This window comes from Mustela erminea, chromosome 1 (assembly GCF_009829155.1).
Source record: "Mustela erminea isolate mMusErm1 chromosome 1, mMusErm1.Pri, whole genome shotgun sequence".
Taxonomy (NCBI): Eukaryota; Metazoa; Chordata; class Mammalia; order Carnivora; family Mustelidae; genus Mustela; species Mustela erminea.
The window spans coordinates 89,322,820-89,336,673 of NC_045614.1; the positions used below are offsets into that span (position 1 = coordinate 89,322,820).

The 13,854-nt window shown below is 44.2% G+C and overlaps 1 protein-coding gene across 4 annotated transcripts in view; it reads left to right on the forward strand.

Moving 5' to 3' along the window:
- NEK11 (NIMA related kinase 11) overlaps nt 1–13,648 on the forward strand; it is a 258,711-nt gene extending 245,063 nt beyond the window's left edge. For 2 of the 4 annotated variants that reach the window (XM_032332991.1, XM_032333000.1), the window contains exon 15: nt 5,844–6,686. In XM_032332991.1, coding sequence (XP_032188882.1) covers nt 5,844–6,114 — 271 coding nt within the window. In that variant the 3' untranslated portion in view covers nt 6,115–6,686. Of the gene's footprint in view, nt 1–5,843; nt 6,687–13,190 lie in introns of those variants that run through there. The other 2 variants (XM_032333018.1, XM_032333007.1) reach the window with 2 other exon arrangements.
- The last annotated feature ends 206 nt before the right edge of the window (nt 13,649–13,854 follow it).

Sequence of the window (13,854 nt, forward strand, 5' to 3'; positions counted from 1 at the left end):
TGATCTTGATAGCCATTCTGTAGTTATGTGGAAAAGTGTCTTCATTTGTAGAAAATACACACCAAGTATGGAAGGGAAGGGGCATCAGGTTAGCAGCTTATTTTCCAAAGGCTCAGGGAGAAAAAGAATTCTTAGTATTATACTTCCAACTTTCCTCTGTGAGACTGCTGCAAAATTAAATTAATATTTAAAACATGAAGACAGGGGGTCCTGGCTGGCTTGGTCCATAGAGTGTGTGACTCTTGATCTTGGGGTTGTGAATTCAAGCCCAACATAGGGTGTAGAGATTACTAAAAAATAAATAACCTTTAAAAAAAAACAAAACAAACAAACTAACAACAAAAAAGGGAGGATATTTTTGTTTTACATCTTCTTCAGAGCCCCTAAGAGAGATAGATAATTAGAGGGCACAGAGAGCAGTCAATGTTGATGGGTAAATAGAAGTGATAAAATATATTGTTTGCAAGTTAAAAAGTAAACATAAGAGAAAGTCAGTGAGGGAATTTGGAGGATAAGAGATTGAGTTTGGAGGAAACATTGAGGAGAGACAATACTCTCTTGTGGTTTAATGGAATTTTTTCAGCTGGAAAATCAGCCAAACACAAGTCGGGGGTTGGCTTTAGGCACCTGGAGCTTCTTTAGGACCCTAGGGAGGCTTCCTCCAACTCTCCTGCATCCACTATCCATCTGGGCAGGATGGTGGTCCAGCCTGAAGAGCACAGGCCTATAGATGAGGTGTCTGGACTAAGATGATCTTCAGGATCCCTTAAATACTTAAAGGACTTTGAATATGAGAATAAAGTTGATAAAAGGAGCATAGGAAGAAACAGATGAAAATATAGTGCTTTTCATTTGAAAATTTAAGTTCTTTTTATTTGACATGCGCATCTACCTAAAGGGGTGGTTCCTGCACCATCTTTCCTTCCATCCCTCCTTTAGAAAAACCAAACTTATAACCTCTTCCTTAATGGGAACTGCATAAGGAGCACCCCTCTCTTCTCAAACCTTGGATAACAGCAAGAGTCCCCTTAAATAGAATTTTCTATTTTATGATTTCTAAAATACTCAGATGCGTCATTGCAGAAATATTATAGCATGTTTTCCAAGTGTCAGAATAAATTTACACTGAAATATTACAATGCTAGAGTACCTATCACTTTTCTTTTGGCTTCAAATGAGTTTGTTTATAATATGCCTGATTTTTTTCATTGACCCATAATTTATTTAGAATAAATAAATTTACAAACATGGTATTATTTTATCCATATCTTTGTTACAGATTTCTATCAATTGTATTGTAATCAGATAACTAGGTTTTGTATAAAATCAATTATTTGAAATGTGTTGAGGCTTGAGTTGCTGTCTAGTATATGGTTAGTTTTTGTAAATGTTATGAAAGTCTGGAAAGAATGAGGGTTTCTAATTGTCAGGGAACGAGAGGGTTCTGTATGTGTTTCTCAAGTTGAGCTTATTTAAGTATATTCATATTTTCTGTGTCGCTACTGATTTTTCAACTGCTTCACCTATCAGTAACTGAGCAAGGTGTATTGAAATCCTATGCTATGGGGACATTTCTGTCAATTTCTCCCCATTGTGCTTTATGTATTTGGATTCTACTTTATTAGATGCCTACTAGTTTAGAATTTTTATTTCTTCCTGGTGAGTCAAACTGTTTTCATTACCGAGTGGCAATCTTTATTATAATAATGTTTTTTTTTTCTTAAAATCTATTTTGTTTCATGTTAATACAGTTTTCTCCAGCTTTCTTTTGGGTATTTGCCTGGTATATCTTTTTAAAATTTATTTGTTTATTCTCAACCTTTTAATGCCCTGTGTTTTAAGTATACCTCTTGTAAACAAGCTGGATTTTGTTTTTTAGTCAGTATTTGCCCATCTACATTTACTGCAGTTATGAACAGTGGAGGGTGCTGAGGTCACAAACAAAATAATCCTTACAGGGAAGGTTAGCTCGAGCAGAGTCTCCAGCCAACAGTTGCACTCAAGATTCTGCTGCCAGGGATGACAGAGCAGAAGGCAAGCACCATTTACAAAAAGGGGCCTGAAAGTCACATGTTCCATAGGGGGTGGGGGGTTTCCATATGTCACCCGAGCATCAACTTCCTTTGTAGAGAGATTTGTTCCATCTTCACCCACCAGGTTCAGAGACAGCCATTTGAAATATTAGATGTGGAGAGAAGGGGTGCAAATCATTCTTAATAAAGATTCCCAATGCTTGTTAACACTAAATGATCACTAAGACTGCATTATTAAGGAGAAAATACATTATACTTGTTCTATTCCCACAGCGGCTCATACGTATTTAATGTCCAGGGATTTCTTATATTCTATAAAATTGTTTTCAAGCTTTCCTTAAACTATGCCTGAAGAGTAATCTATGTGTTCTCTTAATGCTTTCTGCTAAAATAGGTTTTCATGATTATTTCTACAAAATTACTTTTATTTTTTCCTTCCATTCTGCCACTGGCTTTCTTGGGTCTTCTTTTTTTTTAAAGTTCACTCAGAGAAGATAAAACCATTTAAAATAGTGTCTTAACCAGAGGTAGAACTACAAAACTATTTGAAGCTTGCAGTTACACTGAAATTGGACTCTAGTATCATCCAGCATTGGGAAAGAAACAATAAAGCAATGGCAGACAAGCACCTGGTAGGTGACAGGTACTGTGCTAGGATATGTGTGTGTGTGTGTGTGTGTGTGTGTGTGTGTGTAATCTCCATGTAAACATGAAAATTCAAGGCTCACAGAGGTTAAGCAACTGGCCTAAGATCACATGGCCAGCGACAGGTAGAGCCAGGATTCCACTCCAGTGTCTGAGTCTGTAGCGATGAAAAGTGAGTCCTGGAGTGAAACTACTGGAATTCATGTCCCACATCCACCACTTAAAAAAAAATTGTGTGGCAATGGGCAAGTTATTTGATCCACTCTCGTAGCTCAGTTTCCTCACGCTTGATTGGAAATAACAATATCATATCCATAGGATTTAATGGGATGATATGAGGAGATGCTCAGAATAGAGCCTGGCACACAAAGAAGGCTCAAAAACTGTTAGTTATTATGGTTTCAGAGGACATTTTAGGGCTTCTTTCTCATCAGTGGGTGCTGTTACTAGTCAGATTCCAAGTTTGTTTGTTTGTTTGTTTGTTTGTTTGTTTCTCTGAGAGAGAGAGAGAAAGCCAGTGCACATGTGGGGGGAGGGGCAAAGGGTGAGAGAGAAAGACTTTCCAGCAGACTCCCAGCTGACCTCAGCACCCAAGGCGGGGCTAGATCCCACAACCCTGTGATCATGACCTGAGCCAAAATCAAGAATCTGACACTTAACCCTCTGAGCCAACTAGGTGCCGGGATACCAAAGTTTCTTTAACATTACGTTCATCTGGTTCTTACCCTTGTCTTCACATGCCCTCCTCACCTGCCAAGCTGACTCACTGATTTCCCAGTGTTCTCACTATCGGCTGCTGCCTGGCTTTTCTCCAGCTGTTATGGCCCAAGTGAGACTGTGCCTTTTCTTCCTCGATGGGGTGTTTGATTTTCTCAAATTTCGTAGCACTTTGTGTTTATTAAGAGTTCTTTTTTCCCACCATATCAAGGTTGCATGAGACACCCTTTAGATACCCAGTTGGTGATATCAAGTGGGCAGTTGATTCACAAGCCTGGAGTGCCAGGTGAAGGACAGGGTGGGCATACAGGAAGTCCTCAGCCTATAAATCTTATTAAAGACTCTGAAATGTAGAGGCCGAGATGAGGAGGAAGAAGAGTCAGCTGCAGAGGCTAAGAAGAAGCAGAGAGTGTAATAGGAAAAGCTCCTAGCGAAGATAGTATCACCAAAAGCAATAGAAGGAAGGGTTTGAAGGAGAGAGTAGCCAGCTGTTGAATGTCAAGTAAGATAGTGCAGAGAAGAGACCAGAGGAAACAGCCACATGAAGGTCATTGCAAGAGTAGTTTATAGAAGGAATGAGGACCAAGGCCCAAGAGGAGTGGATTGAAGGAGAGTGTGCAGTCAGAAAGTGGCAACAGCAAAAACAACAACAACAAACAAACAAACAAAAAAACTCTCCAAACTCTGATTTTTCTTTTCACCAAATTCACTGATGAAGAATAAAGAAGCATTTCTTAAGGTTAAAGTCCTAAGAATATTTATGCATTTGACCCAATAATTCCATTCTCACAACTTTAAAAAACCTTTTAATCCCACTCAACGTATATATAGAAAAATGCAGAAATCACATAGGCACATATGAGTTTTCAAAGAGGGAACACACTCCTGTAATTTGCCTCGCTCACAGAAATTTGATGCCAGAAAATATTCCTCTGGATGAAAAAGCTGCGCTCCTAAGGATGCTGGCTCAGTGCTATAGGGAAGAACGCTAAATGCTAGGTGGGGGAATGACTCGGTAAATGCTGGCACATAAATTCAGTGGAACAGTGTGGAGCATTAAAAATGACAGTTTTGAAGTGGAGGACAAAATTCGCAAAACTTGAATGCCCTTGAGGCAGGTGGGCAGGTGAAATCCAAGAAGCAGCCTGTTCTAAAACCATGCAAGGAAGGTGGGCTTGGGGCGGTAAAGAAATGCAGAGGGGAGAGTGCGAGCTGTGCCTAGACTTCCACACCAAAACGCTCAAGAAAGTAACACACTGGGGCGCCTGGGTGGCGCAGTCAGTTAAGGGTCTGGCTCTTAGTTTTGGCACAGATGGTGAACTCAAGGTCGTGGGGTCAAGTCCCGCATTAGGTTCTGTGCTCAGTGGGTAGCATGCTTAAGGTTCTCTCTCCCTCTCCCTCTGCCCCTTCCTCTCTAAAACCAATCAATCAAAAAAAAAAAAAAAAAGAAAAGAAAAGAAAAAGAAAAAGAAAAGAAAAGAAGAGAAAAGAAAAAAATAAAGCATAGTACTGATCAAACAAAATATGCCCTGGGCCTAGCTGTACTTGTAGGCCTTTCATTTGTGACCCTCGCTGGAGGTAAAGGAAAATACAGGCAACATAAACACACCAGGTATGGCCGCTGTTGATTCTGACAACGCACAGGCCATGGCTGCAGGAGGACAAGGGCCAGAGGTGAGCACAGGAAAACCAACGTTAGCCCGGGTGGGAGCCAGGCCAAATGACCTCACCCCTTCAAGTCTCAGTTTCTCCATCTGTAAAACAAGGGAATTAAAAAATGCCTCCTTCATAGAGCTGTGGTCAAGGTTAAGTGTGTAGGAAAGTGCGTTCCCTTCCTTTGCCTCTTCTTCCCTGTTGTTACTCTTATTGTTCTCATTAATACTATTTCTGACCTTATATCCAGCTCTCCTCCCCCTCGTTCTCCCAACTCCAGCCACACTAGCCTTCTCGATATTTCTCCAAGGTGATTTAGCCTCAGGGTCCCCATTTTCTCCCCCTACTGTTGGCCTCACTTCCTGTGGGTCTCTTGCCCAGGGACACCTCCTCTCAGAGGAGTCTCTCTCGCTCTCTCTTCCGGCTTTATTGTTCTTCATTGCACATAGCGCTTCCTGACATTTTATTATTTATGTATTTTTTTTAAAGTTATCTCTTTATTCTCTACCCTAGAAGGTAAGCTCTATGAAGGTAGGAATTTACCTCACTTGTTTAATGCTGTGTTCACAGTATAGGCACCTGGCACATAATAGACATTCAGGAAGAATTTGTTAAGTACTGTTGAGCGTTCAAGATAGAACCATCATGTCTTATTTTTTCCCTTTCCCCCCAGATCTCAAAGGTGCAATGTTTGTGTAATTAATGATTGTGGATGACTCAAATGTGTAAAACTCCTCTTCCCCTCGCCCCACCCCCTGTAAAACTCCTCTTTATCTCTCCTAACTTGCGTGGCAGGTCAGCCGTGCAGAAGCTGGGAGCTGAAGTGTTTGAGAAGGTCTACAGCTACCTCAAGAGAGCAAGGCACCAGAAGGCCAGTGAAGCCGAGATCCAGGCAGCTCTAGAAAAAGTGGTGCCTCATGCCAGTGACTGTTTTGAAGTTGACCAGCTCCTGTACTTTGAAGAACAGCTGCTGATCACAGTGGGTAAAGGGCCCACACTCCAGAACCCTCACCAACAACTGTCAAAAACAAGCAAATTCAAGGGGGTAAATCCATTCAACACATAAGGGGGACTTCATTATGGGAAATGGGCACAACACTGGGGCTACCATCTTTAGTTTCAGTTTCTTGTCAGGAGGAGTGAGTCCTTTAGAGAGTAGTAAACCGATCTGCCTCTACTCTGAGTCCTGGGCCAGTCAGTGTTGGTCTATACTCGGAGGAAAGCTTATGGGAACGAGTATGGCTTCCTGAAAAGCATTCTCTCGAACATGCCCTCGGCCCTTCCACTGGGACGGACCACCCCTGAGATGGCCTGGAAGAACCCATCTACCCTGAGCCATTTCCACTTGGAGGACCGACTCGGTGCCTCCTGCCTCGAGTCCCATGTGCTCTATGGTCAGCCTGCTCCCTCCTTAGGTCGCTGAACACAGGCCTCTGACACACTGAACTGCTGACCAGGAGTCACGAATCTTCGTCTCAAGTGACCTGTTTTGGGCACTTTTGCCCTTCTCTGGCTAACAAGCAAGATGTGTATAAGGACCTGGACTAAAAATCCAAAAAGCAATTCTCTTCTGTGATTTATTCTCCAAGCTCATTCATGGAGTATTGAAGACTTTTATTCTTAATAAATATATTTTACCTGGTTACAAAATAAGTCACCTATTTTTATCTTTTCCTTATTTAGAAGTTTGCTGATGAATGTAACACATCTGTGGTGATTACTACCGAGAGCAGCTCACATTAGATTCATTTGGTGCCTATTATGTGTCAGTACTGAGCTCTGTGCTTACAGTTTAAAGGGCCTTCTGTCATTCGATCTTTTCACCAACGAGAGAGACAGAGAGAGGAGAGATTACCCCCATGTTTGAGCGAACTGCTTATTTATTCAGCTACCAGAGCTGAGCTGAGCTGTCACCACCCCCTCCCCCGGGGTCTGTCTGATTCCCGCGCTGGAATCTTAACCACTAGGCATGTGGGTTTTCAACCAAGAAGCTACATCAGACTTTGTCGAGGAGCTTAAACATACACACGTTTAGGGGCACCTGGGTGGCTCAGTGGGTTAAAGCCTCTGCCTTCGGCTCAGGTCATGATCTCAGGGTCCTGGGATCAAGCCCCACATCGGGCTCTCTGCTCAGTGGGAAGCCTGCCTCCCCCTCGTTCTCTCTGTCTGCCTCTCTGCCTACTTGTGATCTCTGTCTGTCAAATAAATAAAATCTTTAAAACAAAATACACACATTTAAACATACTGTTAAAGAACTATCCTGACGCATGTGAGAACACTAGAGAAGGCTTTATTTGGGATGATTAAAATAGGGGAGAGAGACAGGGCTTAACGCCAAACACAGCATGCAAAGCTGGAGATTTATACCCCAGGGTGGGACAGGACAGAGCAGGGCTCGAGGGATGTCAAGTTACAAAGAGAAGACACGTAGAGTAGGGGAGATTGTTGCCAAACCGACTTCACAGGACTCTTGCTGAAGACAGGTCGGGGTGACCCGAGAGCTGGGGTGGTGGATTCCCACTAAACCACCTTAACAGGATTCTGGCTACACTGGACTCAGCAGGCTGGAGACAGGGCCCACCAGGCGGAGGCCCAGCTGAACGAGCGCTCAGAGGAGCCAGTCTAAAGTTCTGTCAAGGAGAGAAACTTTATCAACACCCAGCCTCAACACCCTCCTGTCTCTGGGGAGGCATGGAGCCAAAGCCTATCTTCTCTTACAGAACAATCTGGTAAGCCTGACACACGAGTTATCTAGCGGTCAGCATTCTGCCCTCCGCTAATGATGGAGGACACTGAGGCAGAGTGTCCTTACTGACCCGTTATGGTGGTGCCCTGCCCCCGCACAAGGCAGTGCCTTTTAGACTAGTGTTTCTCACATTTGAGTGTCAGCATCACCAGGAGTGCTCGTTAAGACAAATTCAGGGCCCATCCCCAGCATTTCTGATTCAATAGGTCTGGGTGGAAATGGGGACTTTGCGTTTCTTACAAGTTCCCAGGGGAAGCTGATGCTCCTGCTGTGAGAACCCCCTCAGACCACCGTTTGAGACCCTCTCTCCTGCGGCCTCTCCTCCCTGTGTTGGGAGCAGTACTTGGTCTGCTGGGGGCCTGACTCATCTCACTAACATCTCTGAAGGTGGTATGAGGACCGGGAAGAAGGCCCAAAGACTTCAGATGCCTTGCCGTGAATACTCTGAAGACGCAGTGGTTGGGAGGGAAAAGGTCCAAGTGTGACTAACATGGCTTCTGGGAGTTCGATGGGATCAGTTCAAGGGCAAGGCAGCACAGTCAACATGCTCTATATCTCATTCCCACCTCTGCCCAGCAGCCAAGGGAACCACAGGAACCCACAAACTCTGCTGTGCTCCCGGGCTCATGAACATCACTGTCCTGTGTTCCCTCAACTCCTGTACACTGTGGAGAGGTAGAGGTGTGTCAAGCCCTTATCCTTGGGCGGCAGGTGATAGTTGTGTTGCTGATCTCACAGCCCCTATGTCTGGGGCAGGAAAAACAGGCCTCAAAAATGGGCTCCTTCCTGGGGGTGGAAACTGAGACTTCACAGAATTCTGACCTTGAGCCTGTTGTTCAAGCCCAAATCCAGAACTTGTAACCCCTACCAGGGTAGAATACTGACGATCAGGTTTGCCCTGGGGGGCCTAGGACATTCCCATCCTGCTGACAGGGAAGAGCCCTCATTCCCTGGAAGGGCTCCTCATAGCTCCCATATCCTTTTCTGACCAGATTTGAAATGGATCCGGAAGAGGGGGACAATAGTAGCAAGTTATAAAAGTTTCTGAATCTTCTTACTAATGGTTTTCATAACATTAGAACAGAATACTTGTGTGAGTTGCTGGGTCAGAATAGGAAATAGCTGCATTTCCAGTACTCTCTTCCATCTTTCACAAACAGATGAATGTGCCCGGGGAACAAAACCCCGGATTTAAGAATGTGTTGATAGGGTCATTCCTCTAGCTCTGTGGCTGGAACTACAAAAAAACTGACTCCCCCCCCCCCGCCCCCCCCCCAAAAAAAACAGACTCACAGGAGAAAAACCACTGTGTGCTTCACTGGGAGTAAGGGCGGTGGTGCTAGATGGAAGGTAACAAAAAAAATCGCTTTTTATTATTACTATCGGGAAAGTACTTTCCCCTTCAGTCTGACTCAGTCTGGATTTCGAATGACTCCAGGGTTGGTATTAATCACAAATCAAAATGCAAAAGTGTCGTTCACTGGGTAGAAACTGGCGGGGGGATTAAGGAAGGCAGAAGGTGTCCTTATGAACCGGTCACAGGTAGGAGACAATAAAAGAACCCCGCTGGCTTGCTGCTTTGTAATATATATACATATATAAATATATATGTGTGTGTATATATTTCACAAACACCAGTTGACCTTTCCGCTTTCTATTTATGCAGAGGAAATGCCATCAGCTATTTTGGATGATGAGGAGATAAGACACACACAGGAGAGTGAAGGAAGTTAATTATTTAATGTATTTGGGGCTGAGGCTAGAGCAAAAGCTCTGGGTCTATTATAAAGTCCAGCCATCACAGTGGGCTCAGGATAAAGGAGGCTGACAAATTAAACAGTAGCTCTAAGGGGGGAAACACCCCATTCTTTTTTCAAGATGATGGGATCAGTAACTAATGTGTCAGAAGATCAGGCCAGGCCATGGAGAAAATAAAGAAGCAAAAAAAACGGAAAAATGAGGCAAAGAGAAGGGATGTGTGTATGGGGGTGGGAAACGGGATGGGGCAGGCTTGGACACACAGTAAAGAGTGTTGGAAACTTCTGCAGGGGCTTCTGGGTGGCTCAGTTGGTCAAGCTTCTGACTCTTGATTTCAGCTCAGGTCAGGATCCTGGGATCAAGCCCTTCACACTCAGGGCTGTATCTTCTGTCCCTCTCCCTCCCCCACCAGCGCTCTGTCTCTCTCTCTCTCTCAATTAATTAATGCTTCTGCCACAATCTGCATAAGGGAAAAAACACAATACCAGGTGACTTGGATTCTAGACTCACTCTTGCCATTTACTATGCGATCTAGGGCAAGCCATTTCCTCTGTCTTTTCCTGCCTATGTCTGCACACTGCTGTAAAGAGCGGATAAGACAAGGTGATAGGCTCCATCACAAGAAATTGGCAGTGAGGTTCAGCCTAATGTGTAGAAATGCTTCAAACTGGAAGATGCCCTTCACTTTGGAGGAGGACTCATTAGCTTGATTGTCAGGCTGCCTGATACCCCATCATGGGAGACTCATCCCTGAAAGCTTCCTTAGTCTTCCAAGATTCTACTACTATGTAAGCACACCCCAAGATGGTTAGCCATTTTCAGCTGATTCTTGACTAGAAATTAGCTGACAGTCAGCTAAGAGCTGATAGGGTCAAGAAGAAGGGAGCTCTGGAAAGCAAGTGAGCTCTGAGGCCAGCTCTGAGTCCTCACAAAACCTTATCACACTTCACATTTTAGGACCCTGCCCGTGTGACCCCCAAAGCAAGCTGTGTCACCAGTGCCCTTAGGAAGCTCCGTTCTTTTTTTAAGGGGACGAAGGAACATCATTTTTTTTTTTTAACAGTGTATTGCTTTATTTGGGAGGGGGTGTTTGGGAGGCAAGACACCATGATGAGAACAAAATCAATTAAAAGAAGTACAGGTACAGGAAGCAATAATGTTAAAATAGTAAGACACAAAATGGAAAACTGCAATCATTTTCTTAAGAGGACTTGACTCGTGGAAGATAGACTTTAATCGCTGTTGCTAAAAACATCTGTATGAAATAGAAACTGGTTTCAGTAATATTAGTAGATAATATGTTCTAGAAAGTGGAGGTAACTGGATGTTACTGGTCCAATGCATATGCATTATAAAATAATACATTTGTTAGGAATATCAAAGTCATTGGCATCTATGCAGAATTGAAATCTTCACTCCAAGAAGAGTATTTTCTTTTTTCTTTTTTTTTTTTTTTTAAAGATTTTATTTATTTATTTGACAGAGAGAAATCACAAGTAGATGGAGAGGCAGGCAGAGAGAGAGAGGGAAGCAGGTTTCCTGCTGAGCAGAGAGCCCGATACGGGACTCGATCCCAGGACTCTGAGATCATGACCTGAGCCGAAGGCAGCGGCTTAACCCACCGAGCCACCCAGGCGCCCCCAAGAAGAGTATTTTCGAAGTAGACTTGTAAGGTTAGATTGGGAGACAATCTTCAAACAGCTAGAAATTTTTTTCTCTTGAAAATATGGTGGCTGTTTCTTTCTCTGAAAGATTGAATTTTTGTTTCCAATTCATCCTTCTCTGGACCCCTACTGTTCTTTCATATTCAGTAGCCTTCCCAACCCCATGTGGGAAGTAGACTTCCCGCCCCTTTGACTCTGAGTTGGGCCACAGAACTAGTTTGGGCGGAGTGGCCATGCAGGAGCACTAGATTTCGTGGTCTTGCATCTCTGCTCTCACCTGCTAGCCCGCCCATCTCAGGGGGAGGATGAGAGATGGGGAGCAGAACGGCACCAGCCAACCTGCAGAGTCATCCCAGCCAACGAGGACTAGAGCAGAACCTCTCCAGGCGATCCACAGACTCTCCAGCCAGAAGTGAATGTTCATTGCCATAGGCTCCTCGGGTTCTGTGTTTATTACGCTGCATTATTACGCTGCAATAAACTAACCAATATACTTGACATCACTCTCTATTCCTTCTGTTAACACTTCTATTATCAAGTCCTCGGGCTTCCTTCTTGTTGGCATTGGTTTTTATAAATTTGGGGGAAGTTTACTTCTAATGAAATGATTTAGTGGTTTCTCAGAAAAAAAATGAAGATCCTCCCCCCTCCCCACCCAGCCAAAACGGTGGACCATGAACTCTGTCCTTCCTGGCTCTCAGCACGTTTCCAGACAGTGTGGTGCAGGACCTTGGAGCCTACCAGGACCACTTCATCTGCAGATAGGGTCCAGCTCTTCCTTGGATTTTACTTCTATGTGTATTGAGTTCCTGTCGCCTACCAGGCATCTAGACACACAATTTTGAATGATAAGCATTCAACATGCAAGAGAATCAGCCAAAATGTCTGTTAACAGATGAATGGTTCAAGGATATGTGACATATGTATGTATATACACAACAGAATATTATTCAGCCTTAAAAAGAAAGGAAATCTTACCATTTTCTACAGCATGGATGAACCTGGAGGACGTGAAATAAGCCAGACCCAGAAAGTCACATGCTGCAGGATCTCACTTTTCTGAGAAATGTAAAAATGTCAAGATCATAAAAGTGGCGGTTGCCAGGGCTCGGGTTGGGTTGTCAGATGTTGGTCAAAGGTTAGGATGTTCAAGTTAATACAGGATGAATAAGTTCTGGAGATCTAATGTACAGCACGGTGACTCTAGTTGGAAGTAATACTGTAGTACTGTACACTTGAACTCTGCTGAGGATGTTGATTTTTTTTTTTTTAAGATTTTATTTATTTATTTATTTATTTGACAGAGATCACAAGTAGGCAGAGAGGCAGGCAGAGGGGGACGGAAAGCAGGCTCCCCGCTGAGCAGAAAGCCTGATGCAGGGCTCGATCCCAGGACCCTGGGATCATAACCTGAGCGGAAGGCAAAGGCTTTAACCCATTGAGCCATCCAGGCACCCCAAGGATATAGATCTTAAGTGTTCTTACCGCAGACACAAAAATGAAAATGGTCATGATGTGAGGTGACAGATGTGTTAATTAGGTTGATTGTGGTAGTCATTTCACAATGTATGAGTATATTAAAGCATCACCTTGTATACCTTAAATATATATAGTTTTTGTTAACTATACCTCAGTCAAGCTGGGAGAAGTTTCATCAGGCAAATACAAGGGAGGAAAAGATCTTGCAGGCCTGAGGAACACAAACATGGAGGACACAGCATGTGGGTTCTGGGGAGTTTGAAAGCTGTTGGGGCTGGTGGTACATAAAATGTGAGGACCGTTCCGTCAGGTTTGAGAGGAAGGTGTAGTGGGCAGCCTCCTCGATGGCACCCAGTGATCCTTCCCTCTGGAATTCTGGTCTTGTGCAGTTACTTCTCCCATTGCCTCATGGTGGCCTGTGTGACCAATTGTAGAAATGGGGCTGACTTCCGTGACTAGGTCATAAGACATGGATTCCATCTTGCTTTCTCTTGGATTGCTCATTCTGGAAGAAACCAGCCACCCTGTCTCCAGGACACTCACACAACTTTAGGGAGTGGTCTATCTGGCATAAAATTGAGGCTTCCGCCAATATCCAGCACCAAGTTGAGTCACCTGGGAAACAAATTGCCCAGCTAGTCAAGTCTTCATTTGACTGCAGCCTTTGCTGACATCTCAACTAAAGCATCATGAGAAACCCTGTGCCAGGAACATCCAACTAAGCATTGCTTAATTCCTGACCCATGGGTGCTGAAACAGTAAGTGTCCCCTGTGGTGTTAAGTCACTACATTTCACAGTATGATTCGGCAGTAGATCACTCATACAGAAGGCAAGGCTCAGATCTGACCTGCTGGGTTCCTCTGCTGTGCGGGGCAGCCCCTGAAGAGGTGTGAACACGCCATGGCTTTTGGCTCTGAGACTACATGGAGGGCCGGTTAGAACAGGGTGAGGCTGGAGGCAGACAGTTAGGTGTGGTCTGGGCGAGAAAAGATGACATCAGGGCCCTGTGGAGACAACACAAGGGCACCAGGGGAATGGAGGGCTGACCTGAGTGGGAGGGGAGGACGACTCCTAGGTTTGTGGCTTGGGTGATTGGGCCCGTCACAGAGCTGGGGATGCAGGAGATGCAGGGAGGGGAGGGGAGAAACGCTGAGTCCA